This window comes from Rhinoderma darwinii (genome assembly GCF_050947455.1).
Source record: "Rhinoderma darwinii isolate aRhiDar2 chromosome 3 unlocalized genomic scaffold, aRhiDar2.hap1 SUPER_3_unloc_11, whole genome shotgun sequence".
Lineage (NCBI taxonomy): Eukaryota > Metazoa > Chordata > Amphibia > Anura > Rhinodermatidae > Rhinoderma > Rhinoderma darwinii.
The window spans coordinates 54315-79614 of NW_027461736.1; the positions used below are offsets into that span (position 1 = coordinate 54315).

Consider the following 25300-nt stretch of genomic DNA (forward strand, 5'->3'; position numbering starts at 1 on the left):
GCCTGAGGGCGATCCTTTCTTTCTTGTAGCAAAATGTAACATCTCACATCGCTGAATTGAAGGAAAAAAGTTACGGCTCTCAGAATACGGCGAAACAAAACATTTTTTTACTGCCTGATGAACGCGGTAAAAACAAAATAACGGTGTAATCGCTGTTTTTTGACCATTTCACCCCACAAATAACTTTTTTTCAGCTTCCCAGTACATTATGCGGTATAATAAATGGCGCCATGAAAAACTACAACTTGTCCCGCAAAAAAACAAGCCCTATGTCGACGAAGAAATAAAGAAGTTACGGCTTCTGGAAGGCGGAGAGGAAAAAACTAGAATGAAAAAAACTCAAATCGGCCGTGTCCTTAAGGGGTTAAAGCACGTATGAAAATCACTTGTAACTTTCATATAAGACGGATTATTCCTCACTAGGGGGCGTCACAATGTCAATGTATTCAGACAGCCGTTCCGTTACTGAACCAATTTCCACCACTAGGTGGCGACCTGGAGGCCTTTCTTGGGTTTTGTGAATTTTTGGTAAGGAATACCAGGCCGGCGTCTGCGGATAATAAACCATGGGACTAAAAAAAAAATTATAAAATAAATAATAAATACAATTATAATAAATACATTTTATAAATTACATAGAAACAAAAAAAACCGACACATATTAGGTATCCAGACGACCGGAATAACCACAAGACGTCATTTAACACGTTATTTAGCGTTAAATGTAAAAAGGATAAAAAAATAAACATAAAAAACAATGGCGAAAATCACTTTTTTTATGTTCACGCCACAAAAATAAATGACAGAAATGACACAGTGAATTTTTGTACCCCCCAAAATGCGCAGGAAAAAAAAATACAAGGTCTCCGGCGTGAAACAAAACCTCAGACACGTCAATGAAAAAAAAAAAAAAAGGTTATGGCTGCTGAAAGGCAAAAATGAAAAATGTTGCTGGTTATTAAGGAGTTAAAAATATTCTAACTTTTTATTTTGAACAGAATAACATTTATTTGCTGTATTGAGACTACTCCTTTAAGTTATTGACCTGCGCTATGAAATACATGTAACACAGATGTATATACTAGTCAGGATCTTTGGAAAGTTGGATGTAACTCATGCGTTACAATGTATCAGTGCAGTAAATTGTATGTAATACCCTCTTTGTCCGCTGGGTGGCGCTGTGTCACGATACTGATAAAGTCATGTGATGCTCTGTGGATATTCTAATCACAACTCGGGTAGAGGCGTGGCTAAATCATAGCTGACCAATTGAACCTAAAGTAGTGAAACAAAAGTAGGCGGGGAAATGGGAATGAGACAAATCAAAAACGAGCAGGTGGCAAAGGCGCTTGGTGATGTCCAGAGTCAGCAGCCAATAGGAACTACAGAAGGCGGAGTCTTGAATGCCTCTCTACCAATCAACAGGTAGAGATGAAGCGCTGCCAATCATCTCCAAGGCGTTTCTAGGATACGAGAGAAGTGAAACGTGAAAAAATGAAAGAAGGCGTGGTAATGACGTTTATATCCATCTTGACCAATCAGCGCACCCCACGCTATCACAAACGTGTCCCTAATTGGTCAGTGATGTAAACCCGGATGTGTCTCCAGGAGTGGTTGTCAGATACGAATGTATGACATCCGGAAGCGGAAGTGCTAGTGTGTCTGTGTACCGGGGATGTACAGTACAGTGGGGTGACAGCTGAGCTGCAGGTACAGTGTGGGCTGCATGTGGACTGTTCTTGGTGGGAGGGGGGTACATTATGTATGAGAGAGCTGACAGGGGGCATATAGTTGGTTATTGACCACTGCTGAGCCTCTCTGGACAATACTCTAGTCACATCCAGAGCTGCAGTCACAGTTATTCTGGAGATCCCTCTTCTGGTTCAGTGTCTGTACAGAGCATGCTCCGCTGTGTTGCATTGTGAATGATGTAGTGTTTTTACCACCAGTCCCTGTACAGATAAACACTACATCTCCTACAATGCAATACATCCTGTTTACAATACATGGTAAGAAGAAGCTTGGTGACGTTGTGTTCCCCTCCTCCCTTCCGCAGGTGCAGCAGAGCAAGAACTGCGACATCCCTGCGGTGCCCCCTCCTGGCAGACATGGACAGGGCGAGACGTGGTATCAGCGGCGTCCTGTCCTCCCTCTCCCTCCTCTGTGTCATCCTGGACCTGCAGCTGGACGGTGAGTACTCATCCTCTGTCTGCCTACCCCATGACAACACTTCCTGCACTCTGCGTTCAGCCTTGTGGTTGCGGCCATGGGTAGTGACTCAAATGATCACATATCCCTATGACAAGGCTGAAGCGCATGCAGGAAGAGTTGTCATGGGGACTTAGGAATAGAGAAGCTACAGGTATCAGGGTCTATAAACTGTACTCCCACCAATAGATAGATCCATAGGCTGTGGTTCCCCCTGGTGGTGACATTCTATAATGACTGGTAATCTCTGGCAGGATCGCAGGCGGCTGTGGCTCCCCCTGGTGGTGACATTGTATAATGACTGGTAATCTCTGGCAGGATTGCTGGCGGCTGGTCAGGCTGTAGCTCCCCCAAGTGGTCACGTTGTATAATGACTGGTAATCTCTGGCAGGATCGCTGGCGGCTGGTCAGGCTGTAGCTCCCCCTGGTGGTCACGTTGTATAATGACTGGTAATCTCTGGCAGGATCGCTGGCGGCTGGTCAGGCTGTAGCTCCCTCTTGTGGTCACATTGTATAATGACTGGTAATCTCTGGCAGGATCGCTGGCGGCTGGTCAGGCTGTAGCTCCCCCTGGTGGTCACGTTGTATAATGACTGGTAATCTCTGGCAGGATTGCTGGCGGCTGGTCAGGCTGTAGCTCCCCCTGCTGGTCACATTGTATAATGACTGGTAATCTCTGGCAGGATCGCTGGCGGCTGGTCAGGCTGTAGATCCCCCTGGTGGTCACGTTGTATAATGACTGGTAATCTCTGGCAGGATCGCTGGCGGCTGGTCAGGCTGTAGCTCCCTCTTGTGGTCACATTGTATAATGACTGGTAATCTCTGGCAGGATCGCTGGCGGCTGGTCAGGCAGTAGCTCCCCCTGGTGGTCACGTTGTATAATGACTGGTAATCTCTGGCAGGATTGCTGGCGGCTGGTCAGGCTGTAGCTCCCCCTGGTGGTCACATTGTATAATGACTGGTAATCTCTGGCAAGATCGCTGGCGGCTGGTCAGGCTGTAGCTCCCCCTGGTGGTCACATTGTATAATGACTGGTAATCTCTGGCAGGATTGCTGGCGGCTGGTCAGGCTGTAGCTCCCCCTGGTGGTCACATTGAATAATGACTGGTAATCTCTGGCAGAATTGCTGGCGGCTGGTCAGGCTGTAGCTCCCCCTGGTGGTCACATTGTATAATGACTGGTAATCTCTGGCAGGATTGCTGGCGGCTGGTCAGGCTGTAGCTCCCCCTGGTGGTCACATTGTATAATGACTAGTAATCTCTGGCAGGATCGCTGGTGGATGGGCAGGCTGTAGCTCCCCCTGGTGGTCACATTGTATATTGACTGGTAATCTCTGGCAGGATCGCTAGCGGCTGGTCAGGCTGTAGCTCCCCCTGGTGGTCACGTTGTATAATGACTGGTAATCTCTGGCAGGATCGCTGGCGGCTGGTCAGGCTGTAGCTCCCTCTTGTGGTCACATTGTATAATGACTGGTAATCTCTGGCAGGATCGCTGGCGGCTGGTCAGGCTGTAGCTCCCCCTGGTGGTCACATTGTATAATGACTGGTAATCTCTGGCAGGATTGCTGGCGGCTGGTCAGGCTGTAGCTCCCCCTGGTGGTCACATTGTATAATGACTGGTAATCTCTGGCAAGATCGCTGGCGGCTGGTCAGGCTGTAGCTCCCCCTGGTGGTCACATTGTATAATGACTGGTAATCTCTGGCAGGATTGCTGGCGGCTGGTCAGGCTGTAGCTCCCCCTGGTGGTCACATTGAATAATGACTGGTAATCTCTGGCAGAATTGCTGGCGGCTGGTCAGGCTGTAGCTCCCCCTGGTGGTCACATTGTATAATGACTGGTAATCTCTGGCAGGATTGCTGGCGGCTGGTCAGGCTGTAGCTCCCCCTGGTGGTCACATTGTATAATGACTGGTAATCTCTGGCAGGATTGCTGGTGGATGGGCAGGCTGTAGCTCCCCCTGGTGGTCACATTGTATATTGACTGGTAATCTCTGGCAGGATCGCTAGCGGCTGGTCAGGCTGTAGCTCCCCCTGGTGGTCACATTGTATAATGACTGGTAATCTCTGGCAGGATCGCTGGCGGCTGGTCAGGCTGTAGCTCCCCCTGGTGGTCACATTGTATAATGACTGGTAATCTCTGGCAGGATCGCTGGCGGCTGGTCAGGCTGTAGCTCTCCCTGGGGGTCACATTGAATAATGACTGGTAATCTCTGGCAGGATTGCTGGCGGCTGGTCAGGCTGTAGCTCCCCCTGGTGGTCACATTGTATAATGACTAGTAATCTCTGGCAGGATCGCTGGTGGATGGGCAGGCTGTAGCTCCCCCTGGTGGTCACATTGTATATTGACTGGTAATCTCTGGCAGGATCGCTAGCGGCTGGTCAGGCTGTAGCTCCCCCTGGTGGTCACATTGTATAATGACTGGTAATCTCTGGCAGGATTGCTGGCGGCTGGTCAGGCTGTAGCTCTCCCTGGGGGTCACATTGTATAACGACTGGTAATCTCTGGCAGGATTGCTGGCGGCTGGTCAGGCTGTAGCTCCCCCTGGTGGTCACATTGTATAATGACTGGTAATCTCTGGCAGGATTGCTGGCGGCTGGTCAGGCTGTAGCTCCCTCTGGTGGTCACATTGTATAATGACTGGTAATCTCTGGCAGGATTGCTGGCGGCTGGTCAGGCTGTAGCTCCCCCTGGTGGTCACATTGAATAATGACTGGTAATCTCTGGCAGAATTGCTGGCGGCTGGTCAGGCTGTAGCTCCCCCTGGTGGTCACATTGTATAATGACTGGTAATCTCTGGCAGGATCGCTGGCGGCTGGTCAGGCTGTAGCTCTCCCTGGGGGTCACATTGAATAATGACTGGTAATCTCTGGCAGGATTGCTGGCGGCTGGTCAGGCTGTAGCTCCCCCTGGTGGTCACATTGTATAATGACTAGTAATCTCTGGCAGGATCGCTGGTGGATGGGCAGGCTGTAGCTCCCCCTGGTGGTCACATTGTATATTGACTGGTAATCTCTGGCAGGATCGCTAGCGGCTGGTCAGGCTGTAGCTCCCCCTGGTGGTCACATTGTATAATGACTGGTAATCTCTGGCAGGATTGCTGGCGGCTGGTCAGGCTGTAGCTCTCCCTGGGGGTCACATTGTATAACGACTGGTAATCTCTGGCAGGATTGCTGGCGGCTGGTCAGGCTGTAGCTCCCCCTGGTGGTCACATTGTATAATGACTGGTAATCTCTGGCAGGATTGCTGGCGGCTGGTCAGGCTGTAGCTCCCTCTGGTGGTCACATTGTATAATGACTGGTAATCTCTGGCAGGATCGCTGGCGGCTGGTCAGGCTGTAGCTCCCCCTGGTGGTCACATTGTATAATGACTGGTAATCACTGGCGGCTGGTCAGGCTGTAGCTCCCCCTGGTGGTCACATTGTATAATGACTAGTAATCTCTGGCAGGATCGCTGGTGGATGGGCAGGCTGTAGCTCCCCCTGGTGGTCACATTGTATATTGACTGGTAATCACTGGCAGGATCGCTAGCGGCTGGTCAGGCTGTAGCTCCCCCTGGTGGTCACATTGTATAATGACTGGTAATCTCTGGCAGGATCGCTGGCGGCTGGTCAAGCTGTAGCTCCCCCTGGTGGTCACATTGTATAATGACTGGTAATCGCTGGCGGCTGGTCAGGCTGTAGCTCCCCTGGTGGTCACATGGTATAATGACTGGTAATCTCTGGCAGGATTGCTGGCGGCTGGTCAGGCTGTAGCTCCCTCTGGTGGTCACATTGTATAATGACTGGTAATCTCTGGCAGGATTGCTGGCGGCTGGTCAGGCTGTAGCTCCCCCAAGTGGTCACATTGAATAATGACTGGTAATCTCTGGCAGGATCGCTGGCGGCTGGTCAGGCTGTAGCTCCCCCTGGTGGTCACATTGTATAATGACTGGTAATCGCTGGCGGCTGGTCAGGCTGTAGCTCCCCCTGGTGGTCACATGGTATAATGACTGGTAATCTCTGGCAGGATTGCTGGCGGCTGGTCAGGCTGTAGCTCCCCCTGGTGGTCACATTGTATAATGACTGGTAATCTCTGGCAGGATTGCTGGCGGCTGGTCAGGCTGTAGCTCCCCCTGGTGGTCACATTGTATAATGACTGGTAATCTCTGGCAGGATTGCTGGCGGCTGGTCAGGCTGTAGCTCCCCCTGCTGGTCACATTGTATAATGACTGGTAATCTCTGGCAGGATTGCTGGCGGCTGGTCAGGCTGTAGCTCCCCCTGGTGGTCACATTGTATAATGACTGGTAATCTCTGGCAGGATTGCTGGCCGCTGGTAAGGCTGTAGCTCCCCCTGGTGGTCACATTGTATAATGACTGGTAATCTCTGGCAGGATTGCTGGCGGCTGGTCAGGCTGTAGCTCCCCCTGCTGGTCACATTGTATAATGACTGGTAATCTCTGGCAGGATTGCTGGCGGCTGGTCAGGCTGTAGCTCCCCCAAGTGGTCACGTTGTATAATGACTGGTAATCTCTGGCAGGATCGCTGGCGGCTGGTCAGGCTGTAGCTCCCCCTGGTGGTCACATTGAATAATGACTGGTAATCTCTGGCAGGATCGCTGGCGGCTGGTCAAGCTGTAGCTCCCCCTGGTGGTCACATTGTATAATGACTGGTAATCGCTGGCGGCTGGTCAGGCTGTAGCTCCCCTGGTGGTCACATGGTATAATGACTGGTAATCTCTGGCAGGATCGCTGGCGGCTGGTCATACTGTAGCTCCCCCTGGTGGTCAAATTGTATAATGACTGGTAATCTCTGGCAGGATTGCTGGCGGCTGGTCAGGCTGTAGCTCCCCCTGGTGGTCACATTGTATAATGACTGGTAATCTCTGGCAGGATTGTTGGCGGCTGGTCAGGCTGTAGCTCCCCCTGGTGGTCACATTGTATAATGACTGGTAATCTCTGGCAGGATCGCTGGCGGCTGGTCCGGCTGTAGCTCCCCCTGGTGGTCACATTGTATAATGACTGGTAATCTCTGGCAGGATCGCTGGCGGCTGGTCAGGCTGTAGCTCCCCCTGGTGGTCACATTGTATAATGACTGGTAATCTCTGGCAGGATCGCTGGCGGCTGGTCAGGCAGAGGTGGAGAGTCACCTGGAGTTGGGCCGGAAGCTCCTGGCTGCGGGACAACTGGCAGAGGCGCTGTCTCATTATCACTCGGCAGTGGGTAAGTACGTGGGTATATATATAGATGGGTGCAGTCAGGATACCACACCCCAGGACCGGGTATACAGAGGGACAGTGTATTGTTTGTAGACCAGGCTCACATTACAGATCTAATAAAGTTTAACCCCTCAGCGCCATTATTGTGGGGGAGGGGATTGTTTATAATACATACAGATCCCTATGGAGGTGTGAAGGGCAGATACTACAGACCAGGTATATCCCCACAAGTACCCCTTCCCTGTATCCGCCTGTCCTGAGGTCATCGCTCAGGCTGAAAATAAAGGTGCACTCTATATAAAGAGAACGCCGCCTGCACTGTAGTTATTCGGGCACACCTGCTGCAGATCACTGACTGCACACTAGGGGGCAGCACTCCTCATTATACAGGTGACAGCAGGTGTAGTCATGTGTAACGATAGCATAGCAGAGCTGCTCCGGTTACCTGCAGGGGAGAGCTCAGCACTAAGGCCCCATGCACACGACCGTAAAAACTCTTGTACTGATCTCACGTTTCATATTGTACTCCAGTCACATCCAGAGCTTCCACCACATTTGTACTGGTACACCAAACCGCATACTCCATTATACACATTTTGCATTCTTAATTCTGCCATTATACCATGTTTTATGCTCCAGTCACATCCAGAGCTGCATTCTTAATTCTGCCATCATATCATATTTTACACTAGTCACATCACTAGCTGCATTTATAGTTCTGCATTATATTATGTTTTATACTCAAGTCACATCATGAGCTGCACTTACAATGCTTTGTAGCTTTCTATCTTATACTCCAGTCACATCCAGAGCTGCATTCACAAATGTTTTGATAATAGCCACTTGAAATCCATCGTTACTATGTCAACAGGCAAAAGCTCTGACGCCAAAGTCCTGTCAGGCACTCGTCTGCGTTGCTTTCTCTGGGAGATGTTTTTTTTTCTACATAAGATTTCTGGCATAAACCCGACATCTCCCACTATGCACCACTGCCGAGCATGTTGTGGATCAATGCTGAAACGGCAAAAGCAGCAGTGAGGTTTATTAGGCCAGTAGAAATGTGAATGCAGATTTGGATGTGACTAGAGTATGTGATGTGGATCTGTATTGGCATTTCCAGATCTCAGCAGTATATGGAGGGGTGACCTGTATATTACTTCTCATCGGTGGAGCAGGGTTATGGGGTCAGAGAAGGGCCGGGGGTCCATCGTCCTCAGTGACCCCCCTCCCCCACATGACCATATCTTTCTGTTCCAGATGGAGACCCAAAAAATTACCTGACCTATTACAAGCGAGCGACCGTTTACCTGGCGATGGGGAAATTTAAGTCAGCGCTGCCTGATCTCAGCAAAGCCATCGAGCTGAAGCCGGACTTCCTGGCCGTGAGTGTCTGACCGCTACCTGTGTGCATAAAGGGTTAATACCGCTGTGTGGCCCATCAGTGGCGCCCAGATGTATAGATCATGTGCCTGGGAATTATTAGGGGGCCAACTGTGTCACATGGGAGATGTAAATGGCTGTGATTTTAATGTGGAGGGATTGCAGTACTACTCCTTGCCTGTAGGGGCACTGCAGAGACAGTGATTTTGAAGGTTGCTGTGATCACAGTGGTGATCGCTCATTCTTTTCCTGCAGGCCAGGCTCCAGCGAGGGAATGTTCTTCTAAAGCAAGGGGACATTCACGAGGCCAAAGAGGATTTCCAGATAGTGGTAAGTCCGTCCTGATTGTGTTGCACTGCATTGTGGGAGATGTTGAGTTTTCAGGTATCTGTTGTAAATGCTACCTCTACCACAATGCAATGCAGTGAGATGTGTAATCCTACAGTTTTAGATCTGAACAAAATAAACATGACATTAAGAATTATTTGTACTCCAATGACATCCAAAGCTGCAGCACTCTTCTACTATTACATTATGTCTCGTTCTCCAGTCTCTTCCAGAGCTGCAATAATAATTCTGCTTTGTAATGGTATCCAAAGCTGTGATCACAATTCTGCCTTTAATCCATTCTTTATACTCTAGTCACATTCAAAGCTGCATTCATTATTTTAGTGAATGCAGCCTTGACTGTGGCTGGAGTATCCTGTAACTCAAAATCAGGACTAGAGAAGTAACTTTATCAGGGTGGTCCTGGATCATCCTATGGCTCTGAGGTTCCTCACATGATATTATTCTCCCCTGGCAGCTGGTGAGCAACCCCTCCAATGAAGAAGCCAAGAGCCAACTGGAGCGGGCACGTGATGTGGAGGCTCATAGAGAGGAGGCCTGGGAGGCCTATAACCGGGAGGATTATGTGGGGGCCGTCAGCTGGATGGAGAAGGTGGTGGAGGTAATGTATTTCTGAGGTACACATGTCTATGGCTCGGGGGTCTTGCATGTCCGGTACTGGTAATGTTCCTGTCTTCCAGTATTCCCCCTGGGATCCCAGTATCCGGGAGCTGAGGTCTGAGTGTCACCTGCACAATGGAGATCTGAGTAAGGCCATCCAAGACCTGAAGCCCACAACCAAGCTCCGCAACGATAACCGAGCCGCCTTCCTGAAGCTCAGCAAGCTCTACTACGTCATGGGCGAGCACGAGGAGAGTCTGAGGTGAGGCCTGTGATGTCATGTGATTTTTATAAGATGATGTCACACGATGCTTTATGATGAAGTCACATTTTTTTACAGTGTGTGGTGTCATGTGTTTGCTATATCGTGATGCCACAGGGTTCTCTATATTTGATGTCACACACTTCTTTAAATCATGAGATATGCCGCTCTGTATGGTGATGTCACGATTCTTTCTATGATGATGTCACGTCTCTGTATATGATATTATATGCCTCTTTATGTAATGAAGTCACATTTCTCTCTATGGTGATGTCACATTTCTTTCTATGATGATGTCACTTGTCTCTGTATATGATATTACATATCCCGTTATGTGGTGATGTCACGTGTCTCTATATATGATATTACATAGCACGTTATGTGGTGATGTCACGATTCTTTCTATGATGATGTCACGTGTCTCTGTATATGATATTACGTACCCTGTTATGTGGTGATGTCACGTTTCTTTCTATGGTGATGTCACGTTTCTGTGTGCGTTTGACCTACACTGTAATAATGAAGTGTTATGTCATCTCCGCGCTGGAGACCATTGCCACCCCGCTTTGGTCATGGAGAGTTTGAATGTTACATCCACTAGGTCTTCTCCATGTGACCATCGTGTATACTTTGTGCCCTGCAGTCAGGTTCGGGAATGTCTGAAGCTGGATCAGGACGATAAAGATTGTCACTCACATTATAAACAAGTAAAGAAACTCTCCAGACAACTGCAGTCTGCCGAGGAACTTATCCGAGACCAAAGGTGAATGTCCCTGCCATAGACTGCACCAGTGACCCTGCCCACAGAAACGGGCACACTCTACTGGCAGCACGGCGGCCATGCTCTACTGGTAGCCTGGGGGAGGGGGCCCTATTGGTAGCCTGGGGGAGGGCGCCCTATTGGTAGCCTGGGGGAGGGCGCCCTATTGGTAGCCTGGGGGAGGGCGCCCTATTGGTAGCCTGGGGGAGGGCGCCCTATTGGTAGCCTGGGGGAGGGCGCCCTATTGGTAGCCTGGGGGAGGGCGCCCTATTGGTAGCCTGGGGGAGGGCGCCCTATTGGTAGCCTGGGGGAGGGCGCCCTACTGGTAGCACAGGGGAAATAAGCTATGTCTACTGGTAGCCTGGGGAGGGCGCTCTACTGGCAGAACTGCGGGGCACTAGGCTCTGTCCACTGGTAGAATGGGGAGGCACTACCGGGACCATGAAGGGCTCCCAATCTTACAATTTTGGATATTATGGGTGATAGGGGGAGAGAAGTAGATAAAGTGTCGCTGGTGACATGAGTCCCCCTCCTCACCCTTTCACACTGTATACAGGACATTACATGATATATAAACACAGTGACTATGTCTGCAGATATGAAGCCGCCGCTGAGAAGTTTGATGCAGCGATGAAGACTGAGCCCGACGTGGAAATATACAGTAAAAGAGCAAAGGAGAGGATCTGTCACTGTCTATCCAAGGTGCGTCCACCCCAGACCCCCCCCCCCCGCATCCCAGAATATCTCCACCGCTCTCCATGATTGGTCTCCTGAAGTAACCATGAAAGAAGCTGGAACCACCGGCTTACAAAGAAGTATTAACCCTCTCTTCTCCTCCAGAGTCAGCACACAGAGGCAGCCATTATAATGTGTACAGAAGCTCTTCAGAGAGACCCACACAGTCCTCACGTGCTGAAAGACAGAGCAGAGGTCTACATCCTGAATGAGGAGTATGAGAAAGGTCTGTCCAAGACTACAGTGACCGGTGGTCTGCATGTGTCACAGGAGAGGAGCACTCCTCCCTCCCCCGTGCTCTCTCCTTCCCCCGCGCTCTCTACTTCCACCTTCCCCCGCGCTCTCTCCTTCCACCTTCCCCCGCGCTTTCTCCTTCCACCTTCCCCCGCGCTTTCTCCTTCCACCTTCCCCCGCGCTCTCTCCTTCCACCTTCCCCCGCGCTCTCTCCTTCCACCTTCCCCCGCGCTCTCTCCTTCCACCTTCCCCCGCGCTCTCTCCTTCCACCTTCCCCCGCGCTCTCTCCTTCCACCTTCCCCCGCGCTCTCTCCTTCCCCCCGCGCTCTCTCCTTCCCCCCGCGCTCTCTCCTTCCCCCCGCGCTCTCTCCTTCCCCCCGCGCTCTCTCCTTCCCCCCGCGCTCTCTCCTTCCCCCCGCGCTCTCTCCTTCCCCCCGCGCTCTCTCCTTCCCCCCGCGCTCTCTCCTTCCCCCCCGCGCTCTCTCCTTCCCCCCCGCGCTCTCTCCTTCCCCCCCGCCCTCTCTCCTTCCCCCCCGCCCTCTCTCCTTCCCCCCCGCCCTCTCTCCTTCCCCCCCCGCCCTCTCTCCTTCCCCCCCCGCCCTCTCTCCTTCCCCCCCCCGCCCTCTCTCCTTCCCCCCCCCGCCCTCTCTCCTTCCCCCCCCCGCCCTCTCTCCTTCCCCCCCCCCGCCCTCTCTCCTTCCCCCCCCCCCCCTCTCTCCTTCCCCCCCCCCCTCTCTCCTTCCCCCCCCCGCCCTCTCTCCTTCCCCCCGCCCTCTCTCCTGCCCCCCGCCCTCTCTCCTTCCCCCCGCCCTCTCTCCTTCCCCCCGCCCTCTCTCCTGCCCCCCGCCCTCTCTCCTGCCCCCCGCCCTCTCTCCTTCCACCGCCCTCTCTCCTTCCACCTTTCCCCCCCCCCCCTCTCTCCTTCCACCTTTCCCCCCCTCTCTCCTTCCACCTTTCCCCTCCCTCTCTCCTTCCACCTTTCCCCCCCCCCTCTCTCCTTCCCCCCCCCCCTCTCTCCTTCCACCTTCCCCCCCCCCTCTCTCCTTCCCCCCCCCCTCTCTCCTTCCCCCCCCCCTCTCTCCTTCCACCTTCCCCCCCCCCCCCTCTCTCCTTCCACCTTCCCCCCCCCCTCTCTCCTTCCACCTTTCCCCCCCCCTCTCTCCTTCCACCTTTCCCCCCCCCCTCTCTCCTTCCACCTTTCCCCCCCCCTCTCTCCTTCAACCTTTCCCCCCCCCCTCTCTCCTTTCCCCCCCCGCGCGCTCTCTCCTTCCACCTTTCCCCCCCCCCCGCGCGCTCTCTCCTTCCACCTTTCCCCCCCCCCCCCCCCAGCGCGCTCTCTCCTTCCACCTTTTCCCCCCCCCCCCCCCAGCGCGCTCTCTCCTTCCACCTTTTCCCCCCCCCCCCCCCAGCGCGCTCTCTCCTTCCACCTTTCCCCCCCCCGCGTGCGCTGGCCCTCACCTCTCCCTGTCCAATGTTTCATTCAGTGACTTTCTGTCTCCTTCTCGGTCTCCCCTTCCTCTGGCCCTTACGTCATCTCTTCCTCCATCTCTCAATTTCTCTCCTTTTTCTATCAATCTCCATAACATTAATTGTTTATCTATATATACATCGCTCGCTCACTATTCCTTCCGCTTTTTTGTTATCTCGTTGCCTTAGCCCAGATGGTCTCAGTCACTATTTGTCGCATTAATTTATTTTCTTTGCTTTCTGCAGCGGTGGAAGATTTTCAGCAGGCGAAGGAACTGGATGGAGACAACGAGGAGATAAATCAGGGTCTGGAGAGAGCGCAGAAGCTGCTTAAACAATCCCGAAAACGAGATTATTACAAAATCCTGGGAGTCAAGAGGTAACTCTCTGATTAAAACGTTACTATTCACGTGGCTGATGACTCTTAAAGGGAGGTTACGACCATACGTCTGCTTCCTTACAGAAATGCCAACAAGCAGGAAGTGATCAAGGCGTACAGGAAGCTGGCACAGCAATGGCACCCGGACAACTTCCAGTCAGAGGAGGAGAAGAGAGAAGCCGAAAAGAAATTCATAGATATTGCAGCAGCCAAAGAAGTGTTAATAGATCCAGGTACATCTGTAATAGATGCAATTATATATAATACTGCCCCCTATTGATGATGATATAACTTCTAATACTGCCCCTATATACAAGAATATAACTACCATAATACTGCTCCTACATACAAGAATATAACTACCATAATACTGCTCCCTATATACAAGAATATAACTACTATAATACTGCTCCTATATACAAGAATATAACTACTATAATACTGCTCCCTATATACAAGAATATAACTACTATAATACTGCCCCCTATATACAAGAATATAACTACTATAATACTGCTCCTATATACAAGAATATAACTACTATAATACTGCCCCTATATACAAGAATATAACTACCATAATACTGCTCCTACATACAAGAATATAACTACTATAATACTGCACACTATATACAAGAATATAACTACTATAATACTGCTACTATATACAAGAATATAACTACTATAATACTGCCCCCTATATACAAGAATATAACTACTATAATACTGCCTCTATATACAAGAATATAACTACTATAACACTGCCCCTATATACAAGAATATAACTACTATAATACTGCTCCCTATATACAAGAATATAACTACTATAATACTGCTCCCTATATACAAGAATATAATTACTATAACACTGCTCCTATATACAAGAATATAACTACTATAATACTGCTCCTATATACAAGAATATAACTACTATAATACTGCTCCTATATACAAGAATATAACAACTATAATGCTGCTCCTATCTACAAGAATATAACTACTATAATACTGCTGCTATATACAAGAATATAACTACTATAATACTGCTCCTATATAAAAGAATATAACTACTATAATACTGCCCCTATATACAAGAACATAACTACTATAATACTGCTCCCTATATACAAGAATATAACAACTATAATACTACTCCTATATACAAGAATATAACTACTATAATACTGCCCCCTATATACAAGAATATAACTACTATAATACTGCTGCTATATACAAGAATATAACTACTATAATACTGCCCATATATACAAGAATATAACTACTATAATACTGCCCCTATATACAAGAATATAACTACTATAATACTGCCCCTATATACAAGAATATAACTACTATAATACTGCCCCTATATACAAGAATATAACTACTATAATACTGCCCCTATATACAAGAATATAACTACTATAATACTGCCCCTATATACAAGAATATAACTACTATAATACTGCCCCTATATACAAGAATATAACTACTATAATACTGCCCATATATACAAGAATATAACAACTATAATACTGCTTCCTATATACAAGAATATAACTACTATAATACTCTCCCCTAGATACAAGAATATAACTACTATAATACTGCCTCCTATATACAAGAATATAACTACTATAATACTGCTCCTATATACAAGAATATAACTTCTATAATACTGCCTCTATATACAAGAATATAACTACTATAATACTGCTGCTATATACAAGAATATAACTACTATAATACTGCTCCTATATACAAGAATATAACTACTATAATACTGCTGCTATATACAAGAATATAACTACTATAATACTGCTCCTATATACAAGAATATAACTACTATAATACTGCTCCTATATACAAGAATATAGCTACTATAATACTGCCCCCTATATACAAGAATATAACTACTATAATACTGCCTCCTATATACAAGAATATAACTACTATAATACTGGCCCCCTATATACAAGAATATAACTACTATAATGCTGCTCCTATCTACAAGAATATAACTACTATAATACTGCCCCTATATACAAGAATATAACTACTATAATACTGCCCACTATATACAAGAATATAACTACTATAATACTGCCCCTATATACAAGAATATAACTACTATAATACTGCCCCTATATACAGGAATATAACTACTATAATACTGCCCCCTATATACAAGAAAATAACTACTATAATACTGCCCCCTATATACAAGAAAATAACTACTATAATACTGCCCCTATATACAAGAATATAACAACTATAATACTGCTTCCTATATACAAGAATATAACTACTATAATACTGCCACTTATATACAAGAATATAACTACTATAATACTGCACCTATATACAAGAATATAACTACTATAATACTGCTCCTATATACAAGAATATAACTACTGTAATACTGCCCCCTATATACAGTGAAGGAAATAAGTATTTGATCCCTTGCTGATTTTGTAAGTTTGCCCCCTGTCAAAGTCATGAACAGTCTAGAATTTTTAGGCTAGGTTAATTTTACCAGTGAGAGATAGATTATATATATAAAAAAAAAAAAAAATCACATTGTCAAAATTTATATATATTTATTTGCATTGTGCACAGAGAAATAAGTATTTGATCCCCTACCAACCATTAAGAGTTCAGCCTCCTCCAGACCAGTTACTGCTCCAAATCAACTTGGTGCCTGCATTATAGACAGCTCTTACATGGTCACCCGTATAAAAGACTCCTGTCCACAGACTCAATTAATCAGTCTGACTCTAACCTCTACAACATGGGCAAGACCAAAGAGCTTTCTAAGGATGTCAGGGACAAGATCATAGACTGCACAAGGCTGGAATGGGCTACAAAACCATAAGTAAGATGCTGGGTGAGCAGGAGACAACTGTTGGTGCAATAGTAAGAAAATGGAAGACACACAAAATGACTGTCAATCGACATCGATCTGGGGCTCCATGCAAAAGCTCACCTCGTGGGGTATCCTTGATCCTGAGGAAGGTGAGAGCTCAGCCGAAAACTACACGGGGGGAACTTGTTAATTATCTCAAGGCAGCTGGGACCACAGTCACCAAGAAAACCATTGGTAACACATTACGCCGTAATGGATTAAAATCCTGCAGTGACCGCAAGGTCCCCCTGCTCAAGAAGGCACATGTACAGGCCCGTCTGAAGTTTGCAAATGAACATCTGGATAATTCTGAGAGTGATTTGGAGAAGGTGCTGTGATCAGATGAGACTAAAATTGAGCTCTTTGGCATTAACTCAACTCGCCGTGTTTGGAGGAAGAGAAATGCTGCCTATGACCCAAAGAACACCGTCCCCACTGTCAAGCATGGAGGTGGAAACATTATGTTTTGGGGGTATTTCTCTGCTAAGGGCACAGGACTACTTCACCGCAACAATGGGAGAATGGATGGAGCCATGTACCATCAAATCCTGAGTGACAACCTCCTTCCCTCCACCAGGACATTAAAAATGGCTCGTGGCTGGGTCTTCCAGCACGGCAATGACCCAAAACATACAGCCAAGGCAACAAAGGAGTGGCTCAAAAAGAAGCACATTAAGGTCATGGAGTGGCCTAGCCAGTCTCCAGACTTTAATCCCATCTAAAATTTATGGAGGGAGCTGAAGATCCGAGTTGCCAAGCGACAGCCTCGAAATCTTAATGATTTACAGATGATCTGCAAAGAGGAGTGGGCCAAAATTCCATCTAACATGTGTGCAAACCTCATCATCAACTACAAAAAACGTCTGACTGCTGTGCTTGCCAACAAGGGTTTTGCCACCAAGTATTAAGTCTTGTTTGCCAAAGGGATCAAATACTTATTTCTCTGTGCACAATGCAAATAAATATATATAATTTTGACAATGTGATTTTCAGTTTTTTTTTTAAAAATATAATCTATCTCTCACTGGTAAAATTAACCTAGCCTAAAAATTCTAGACTGTTCATGTCTTTGACAGTGAGCAAACTTACAAAATCAGCAAGGGATCAAATACTTATTTCCTTCACTGTACAAGAATATAACTACTATAATACTGCCCCCTATATACAAGAATATAACTACTATAATACTGCCCCTATATACAAGAATATAACTACTATAATACTGCCCCTATATACTAGAATATAACTACTATAATACTGCCCCTATATACAAGAATATAACTACTATAATACTGCCCCTATATACCAGAATATAACTACTATAATACTGCCTCCTATATACAAGAATATAACTACTATAATACTGCCCCCTACATACAAGAATATAACTACTATAATACTGCCCCTATATACAAGAATATAACTACTAGAATACTGCTCCTATATACAAGACTATAACTACTATAATAGTACTCCTATATACAAGAATATAACTACTATAATACTACCCCTATGTACAAGAATATAACTACTATAATACTGCCCCCTATATACAAGAATATAACTACTATAATGCTGCCTCCTATATACAAGAATATAACTACTATAATACTGCTCCTATATACAAGAATATAACTACTATAATACTGCCTCTATATACAAGAATATAACTACTATAATACTGCTCCCTATATACAAGAATATAACTACTATAATACTGCCTCTATATACAAGAATATAACTACTATAATACTGCTCCCTATATACAAGAATATAACTACTATAATACTGCCCCTATATACAAGAATATAACTACTATAATACTGCCCCTATATACAAGAATATAACTACTATATTACTGTTCCTATATACAAGAATATAACTACTATAATACTGCCCCTATATACAGGAATATAACTACTATAATACTGCCCCTATATACAGGAATATAACTACTATAATACTGCTCCTATATACAAGAATATAACTACTATAATACTGCCTCCTATATACAAGAATATAACTACTATAATACTGCCCCTATATACAAGAATATAACTACTATAATACTGCCCCATATACAAGAATATAACTACTATAATACTGCCCCTATATACAAGAATATAACTACTATAATACTGCTCCTATATACAAGAATATAACTACTATAATACTGCCTCTATATACAAGAATATAACTACTATAATACTGCTCCTATATACAAGAATATAACTACTATAATACTGCTCCTATATACAAGAATATAACTACTATAATACTGCCTCTATATACAAGAATATAACTACTATAATACTGCCTCCTATATACAAGAATGTAACGACTATAATACTGCCCCTATATACAAGAATATAACTACTATAATACTGCCCCTATATACAAGAATATAACTACTATAATACTGCTCCTATATACAAGAATATAACTACTATAATACTGCCCCCTATATACAAGAATATAACTACTATAATACTGCCCCCTGTGGATGAGAATATAACTTTGCGTAACCGGTCTTATGTTTTACAGAAATGCGGCAGAAGGTAGACGCTGGAGAAGATCCACTAGATCCCGAGAATCAGCAAGGCTCCGGACACCACCAACAATGGCCTTTTGAGTTTAACCCCTTCAGCTCAGGAAACTTTCACTTCAAATTCAATTATAACTGAGACTTCTGGGCCTTTGAAGTGGCTGATGGGAGACCGGAGAACACTCCACACGCCGCCTCTGTAAGGACCCCACTCCTCATGTAGAGCGCTCGCATCTGTGGTGGAGGAGGGGTAATGTTCCGCCTCGGTTAACGCCGTATTTGATCTTGGACAACTCTGTGATCAGATCCTGGCTCCTATTTATCACAATGACCAATAATGGTGGTTGTGGCCCTTTAACATTCAGCAGAGCGGTCATTCATGGACACGTGAAGCAGGATTGACCGTTCGTATAAATGAGAGCCGTTCACATTCTCTGGAAGGTGGATCTATACAGGAGACGGCTCTGGGGTTGGGGGTAGGGGTTCAGATATATAATAAAATCTCTCTAATTTTAATGCCTTAATTGGTTATTTTCTCCATATAATGCTCTCCATCCCAGCAGCACAGATTATTTTAGAAGATCATAGACTGTAGCAAACCCTTTGTTGGACAAAGCCACGTGTCTATTTTATGGTGGCCTTTATCTGTAGTACATTGAGAGAATACAGGCTGCCATAAACAGCACCTGTGCTCTTCTGATTGGTTGCCAGCAGGACGTCAGGAGCTAATTCCTCCCCTAAGGGGCTTGTGTGAGTGAGCAGTAACACTGATGTCATAGTAAGGGCTGCTCCAGTTCTGCTCTGTGATGTCATCACTGTATGGATCTCTTACCTCCGCTCTGATAGACATCATCATCAGGATGACATTAGAGTCCCACTCTCGGCTTATTACATGGAGGAGAGGTAAGCCCACTGTGCTCCCTGGCGTGTCTCACCAGAATATGGCGGCCTTCCTTGTTGTGGGCATCGAGGCCAAAAATAAGAATAAATAAAAAATGTTTCCAGAGCTTTCTTCTACTTCCACCAGTGATGCCAGGTGTATGGTTCTCACCGCCGAAACACCATGGATTGGTAACCTCATCAGGGGCCCGATAACACTGGAGGGGGCCTTTTTCCAGGTTCATCGCCCTCCATTGTTGTATGTGACCTGGCTGCCTCAGGATCTTGTAGGAAACAAATATTCCATTATATTGCACTCTTATTAGGGTGTTGTACTACTGTACTTTTCCATGCTCCTTTATAAAGATGTTCTGCAGCAGTGTGTATTTTGCAGTACAGTGAGCCGGCTGTGACCGGTGCTGCAGGTTTCAAATATCTTCGCAATATACTGCCTAAATAATACCACCTTATAGTGCCCAAATAACGTTGCTAAATTAATACTACCATACGGTGCTCACATAATAGTGTCATTACAGTGCCCAAACTATACCAGGCTATGGTGCCTAAATAAGTACCCAGTGCCGCAGAATATCCTAAAAATATCACCCAACACTGCCCGCATGATACCATATAGTGTGTAAATAGTCCATTCATAAGGGTGCTCATACAGTGCTTTATAGTACCCAGATGATTATGCCATATTGTGCCCACATAGTTCTGTACAGTCACAACTGGACAATCACTACTTAGCAGGAAGCACCCCAGCGATAAGTTCATCACCGAGGGTCTGTTTTCTCTAAACCCTGGCGGTCAGCTGATATCTCCGGTTTAGGCCGCAGGTGGTCACTCTTTTTCCCTGCAATAACCGATGACCGCGTAATACATTGTCATGCCAAGTCCTCCAGACTGAGAGCTGCTTTTTTTTTTACAGCTGGGACATCTATATGTCCTGGTGGTACCTAGGGAGAGGGGTTGTCCTGATGAGTCAAGTCAATATAATGCCAACCTACACATAACCGTGCCAATATTGTGTTTTGTGGTGCCCAAATGATACATCTGGTGCCATGAGGTACATTTTCAACAAGCCTCGGTTGAGTTGGTATAAAGTGGTGGGAGCAGGCTGCTAGACCACCTTTATTGGTGGTGGGCCCAGGGCTAACCATCTGCAGCCCTGCATGCACAATTGTGATAGGTTGAAAAGAGTCAAACTCAAAATTTCCACCCAAAGTCCTTGATGTTTTAACTTTTGTGGCCAGATTTGTGATGTCATTTGGGAGAGTAAGGAGCCGGTGCCAGTCGTGTACCTTGTTGGTCCTTTTGGCATAGATGGGTAGCTTCTTCCCAGCATAATTTGGTGCCAACAATGTTCTTCCATGAGCAATGGAAGTCATGATTGTGATAAGGGTGGTCATGGTAAAGGGAGTTGAATAACCAGAAGTGTTCTTCAACAGGTTTCCGTGCAAGGTCTTGGAATATCGTTCTGGTTCTGCTCTGGATATTCGACAGGAGGGGTCCTGTACTGGGAGCCGGGAGTAACGGTAAGCTGGAGACCACCCTTGTTTGTAGAACCTCCATGATGGTTCCTATAATTCAAGGGAAATTACACCAAGAAGTTTTTGGGATTGAGCTTGTCCTCAATGGACGCATTAAGGTTGAAAAGTCCTAAAGCAATGCACCTTCAAATCATGCTTACAGACTGTCTCCAAATCTCACTGAAGGGGTAGAAGCTCTCTAGCGACCAGAGATATTGGAGGTTTCCAACACTGAACGTTACTGGGAATTAGTATGGAGACACCATTGCAACCACGGAAATAGCTTCTAAAGTGCAAACAATGAATCCATATGAAGTAACACTAAAGGCGTAAGAGCTAAAGGGCAGGGCATGATGTTGACCCCTCTCTACTCAATGAGGGGAGGGGAGGGGAGGGAACTCAAGTTCATTTGGTCCAACTATTCCTCAAGTTCAATGGCGTTAGGGCACCTCTAAGGGTTAGTGAGTCAATACTTATAAAATAAGGGCTTGTAGTAGAGTGTCGAATTCAGATGTCCATCACTTGGTGTAGACCTTTCTGTGTGTGGGAAGGGGCGTGAGAATATTTGTTCCTCAACACTGTAACCCAGATCTGGTGTTCTTATGTAGATTAATACCAATTCTAATTGTTTTCTGTTCCTACCCAGTTTCCTGTGGCTTTAGAGAGGATTTTGATGACCAGCAGATGGGTTCAAGGGACACAAGACCTAACATACAAAGCAGGATCATTGGTGGTGTGGACTCGCTCCCCGGAGAGTGGCCCTGGATGGTTAGTCTACAGATGGATGAGGATAACTTCTGCGGTGGTTCCATTATCAGTCACTGGTGGATACTGACGGCCTCACACTGCCTCCTAGATGTCTCGTGAGTCCATCCCTCATCAGTGTGTGCAGTACAGATTATAGGGGTTTGAGGCTATCCGTCTTTCCCCATTCCTGCAGGTTGGCATAACATTTTGGTGACACAGCCTCAGGATTGTCCATCTTTCTTCTCCAGAGTGAAGAAGCTGCAGGTTTTGGTTGGACACACAGAGCTGAAATATGCGACCGATCGTGTAAATGTTGAGAAAATCATTATGCATCCCCAGTACTCAAAAACATCTGGTAATAATGACATTGCTCTGCTCCTCCTATCATTTTCTTTGCGTTTTAACAAGTTAATTGTCCCCATCTGCCTCCCGTCTGGAAGAGCGTACCAACCAGGAGACTGGAAAACATGCTACGTCACAGGTTGGGGGACCACCATCTCTGGTAAGCCATAAACTCAACCGTATTCTTTTGGGAGGTAATGTCAGGGCCGTAGCTTGAAGCTTCTGAGTTAGCATCTTGTCTCTGGTTAGTAGTATTTCCATTGGTCCAAGGAAGCGGATAGGCTACTGTGTGTTCTCTGGAGGTCCAGTGGGATAGGTATCCACTGAAAAGGGAAGATATAATTTCCCTGATTCCTAGTAATTTACCTTACCACTATGCTCTGTTGGCTGAGACTGATGATGTCATCAGAACGTCATGGTGACCTGTCAACATAATCAGATAAAATTATTAAAGGGTAATAAAAAATTCGAAGGTGACACACGTTTACATTATTTCAGGCAGAATGTACTTTCCCACAGTCTTGAAGAAGGTGAAGATTTTACTGTACAGTATCAATCAATGTCAGGACTGGATGGGGTCATTGACCGATAACATGCTCTGCGCTGGAATCTCCGAGGGAGGAAAAGACGCGTGTCAGGTGAAATATTAAGGATTATTGGACCACATATCAAATCTGTTCTTCACATATGATATAAAAAAGAGTTTTTGGTTATTTCTCACAATGAAAACTATTTAAAAATTCTAGAGAGGTTTGTAAAGTGAAATCTAGCAACCAGTGCCAGGCAGCTGCTGCCAAGTCAAATCAGGTTATGGAATGCATTAAAAGACCAAGATAAAGAAAACTTAACTCCCTGGCTACTTAGGCCACACAGGGAATATACACTATTAGAGACCCCTGCCTTTTACGATCTAAGCTTTTCTGTATGGAAATTAGACATGTGACCCTGGATTGCAGCATAAAATCAAGTGAGCAAGTTTTCCGTGGATCGTTTCAGTGCGAATCCACATTAGAAATGGAGAATCGAGTGATCTGAGTGACCTCGAACGAGCCATGGACATCGGTGCTAGACTTGCCTGGGCATGTATTTCAAAAACTACCAACCTTGTAAAGTTTTCTCATGCAATGGTGTCGAGAGTATACCAAGAATGGTGTGATCGTAGAAAAACCTGCAAAGGGGATCATGTCAGACAAAACGGTTCAGAAGAGGATGTCAAGAATTGTTCTGACAAACAGTCGGTGCACAGTCAAGCAAATTGTAGCCCAATCCAACGCTGGTGGTCCAACTAACGTGTCTGGACGCACAACTCGTCGTACCTTAGCACAGATGGGCTAGAACGGCAGACGACCAGTTCCAGTGTCATTACTGTCTAAGGACAACAAAAAGGCGAGACTCTAGTGGGTAGAAGAGTGCAAAAATTGGATCACTGAGCAGTGGAAAAACATCTCCTGGTCAGATGAATCCAGTTTTTTGTGGCACCATGCAGATAGGAGGATCAGAGTTTGGCACAAGCAGCGTGAATGAATGAACCCGTCCTGCCAGGTGTGAACAGTTCCGTCTGGTGAAGTAATGGTGGAGTAAAGATGTTTTCTTGGCACACCCGGGGTCCTCTGATATCTGTGGATGGACGTTTGAACAGCAGGACTCACCTAAACATTGTGGACGACCAAGTTCATCCCTTCACGGCAGCGGTTTACCCTATGGCAGAAGGACACTTTAACAGCAACTGCGAGAAACTACCCTGTCCACGTGGGTCAATATTTCCGCAGAACAATTTTAACTCTAATAAAGTGGCCATTCATTGTATTGTGTAGTTGTAAGCAGAGCGTATTAATCAATTGAACGGGTGTGTTATATTATCCACGAAGATTAGAGGAATTTGGGAAAACGATGACGCCTTAGTGGAGACCTAATCACTATGTATAAATATTGCGTATGCAAAGCACAGGGGAGTGTCCTGTTATCTTTTTATGTACTCAGGTGTGCCAGCAAGTCAACGGGAAATCTATGTGTAAAGTAAGAAGGTTAGAGCTCAGCATAGAAAGGAGTTTTTACTTCAACAGTGACATGATGAAGCTATCGGCCTACCGTTATTTCAGACAATAACTTTCTTCTTCTGTTTCTCAGGGTGACAGTGGAGGACCCTTGGTCTGTAGATTCTTCAACACGAAGACCTGGTACCAGATTGGTGTCGTCAGCTGGGGTAGAGGTTGTGGTGAACCTAGAAAGCCCGGCATCTACGTGGTCGTGTCAAACTACATTGAATGGATCCGTAATGTATCATCTACTCAAGGAAGACCTCTGGAGGTCATCTCCCCAGCTACCAGGGCAAAGGGCACCGAATCCATGACTAATGATGCTTATGACTTTGGGAACGTGACTTCCTCTACTAACCAAAGTCAAAATATGGTTTATTGTTCTTCATACTTTTTAGCTTTTGCTCTGGGCTTGCTCTTAATCTGACATGAATATATTCTAAAATAAAAATCAACCGGTTGTAGCAGATGTAATATAGATAGATATTAACACACCTGGGATGACACTTCCATGGAGCTCAGAATAGGGAAACCCAACAACCTAATATGTTTGGGGCAGCTCAATTGTTCTTTGACAACTACTGATGTTGGAATTTAACATGCCCAATTCCTTGTTCCCATGAGAGAAGTGTTGACAGAGGTGTCTGGCAGCAGCTTATCTGACTCTCCACATGGAATTTGACATGAACAAAACCACCATACATGTTATATGGGGGAGTCCGGACCGATAAATGTTTGGCCTTCCAGCT

At 46.1% G+C, this 25300-nt stretch overlaps 2 protein-coding genes across 4 annotated transcripts; both read left to right on the forward strand.

Annotated features, from left to right (window-relative positions):
• The first annotated feature begins 1605 nt into the window (after nucleotides 1-1605).
• Nucleotides 1606-19531, forward strand: LOC142682190 (dnaJ homolog subfamily C member 3-like). The gene is made up of 13 exons (XM_075847313.1): nucleotides 1606-1710; nucleotides 2057-2190; nucleotides 7295-7405; nucleotides 8659-8783; nucleotides 9037-9111; nucleotides 9587-9730; nucleotides 9810-9991; nucleotides 10635-10754; nucleotides 11348-11453; nucleotides 11592-11712; nucleotides 13434-13566; nucleotides 13651-13799; nucleotides 19015-19531. The coding sequence occupies exons 2-13, from the start codon at nucleotides 2109-2111 to the stop codon at nucleotides 19152-19154; spliced, it is 1488 nt and encodes a 495-aa protein (XP_075703428.1). The 5' UTR covers nucleotides 1606-1710; nucleotides 2057-2108; the 3' UTR covers nucleotides 19155-19531.
• Nucleotides 19532-19590: 59 nt separating this feature from the next.
• Nucleotides 19591-25015, forward strand: LOC142682191 (serine protease 55-like). Of its 3 annotated transcripts, none has more exons than XM_075847314.1 (6): nucleotides 19591-19918; nucleotides 21346-21432; nucleotides 22073-22289; nucleotides 22422-22675; nucleotides 23014-23153; nucleotides 24643-25015. In XM_075847314.1, the coding sequence occupies exons 1-6, from the start codon at nucleotides 19822-19824 to the stop codon at nucleotides 24976-24978; spliced, it is 1131 nt and encodes a 376-aa protein (XP_075703429.1). In that variant the 5' UTR covers nucleotides 19591-19821; the 3' UTR covers nucleotides 24979-25015. The 3 variants fall into 3 exon arrangements, with proteins under 3 accessions (XP_075703429.1, XP_075703431.1, XP_075703430.1); XM_075847316.1 differs by having other exon boundaries at nucleotides 22422-22528; XM_075847315.1 differs by lacking the exon at nucleotides 21346-21432.
• Nucleotides 25016-25300: the final 285 nt, after the last annotated feature.

Bases quoted from the DNA above. Each gene is read 5' to 3' on its own strand.
- LOC142682190 (XM_075847313.1), top strand. From the start codon at position 2,109: ATGGACAGGGCGAGACGTGGTATCAGCGGCGTCCTGTCCTCCCTCTCC. The intron at 9,112-9,586 runs GTAAGTCCGTCC...CTCCCCTGGCAG, and splicing joins AAGAGGATTTCCAGATAGTG to CTGGTGAGCAACCCCTCCAA. The intron at 13,800-19,014 runs GTACATCTGTAA...TATGTTTTACAG, and splicing joins AGAAGTGTTAATAGATCCAG to AAATGCGGCAGAAGGTAGAC.
- LOC142682191 (XM_075847314.1), top strand. From the start codon at position 19,822: ATGTCATCACTGTATGGATCTCTTACCTCCGCTCTGATAGACATCATC. The intron at 21,433-22,072 runs GTAAGCTGGAGA...GTTCCTACCCAG, and splicing joins ACTGGGAGCCGGGAGTAACG to TTTCCTGTGGCTTTAGAGAG. The intron at 23,154-24,642 runs GTGAAATATTAA...TCTGTTTCTCAG, and splicing joins GAGGAAAAGACGCGTGTCAG to GGTGACAGTGGAGGACCCTT.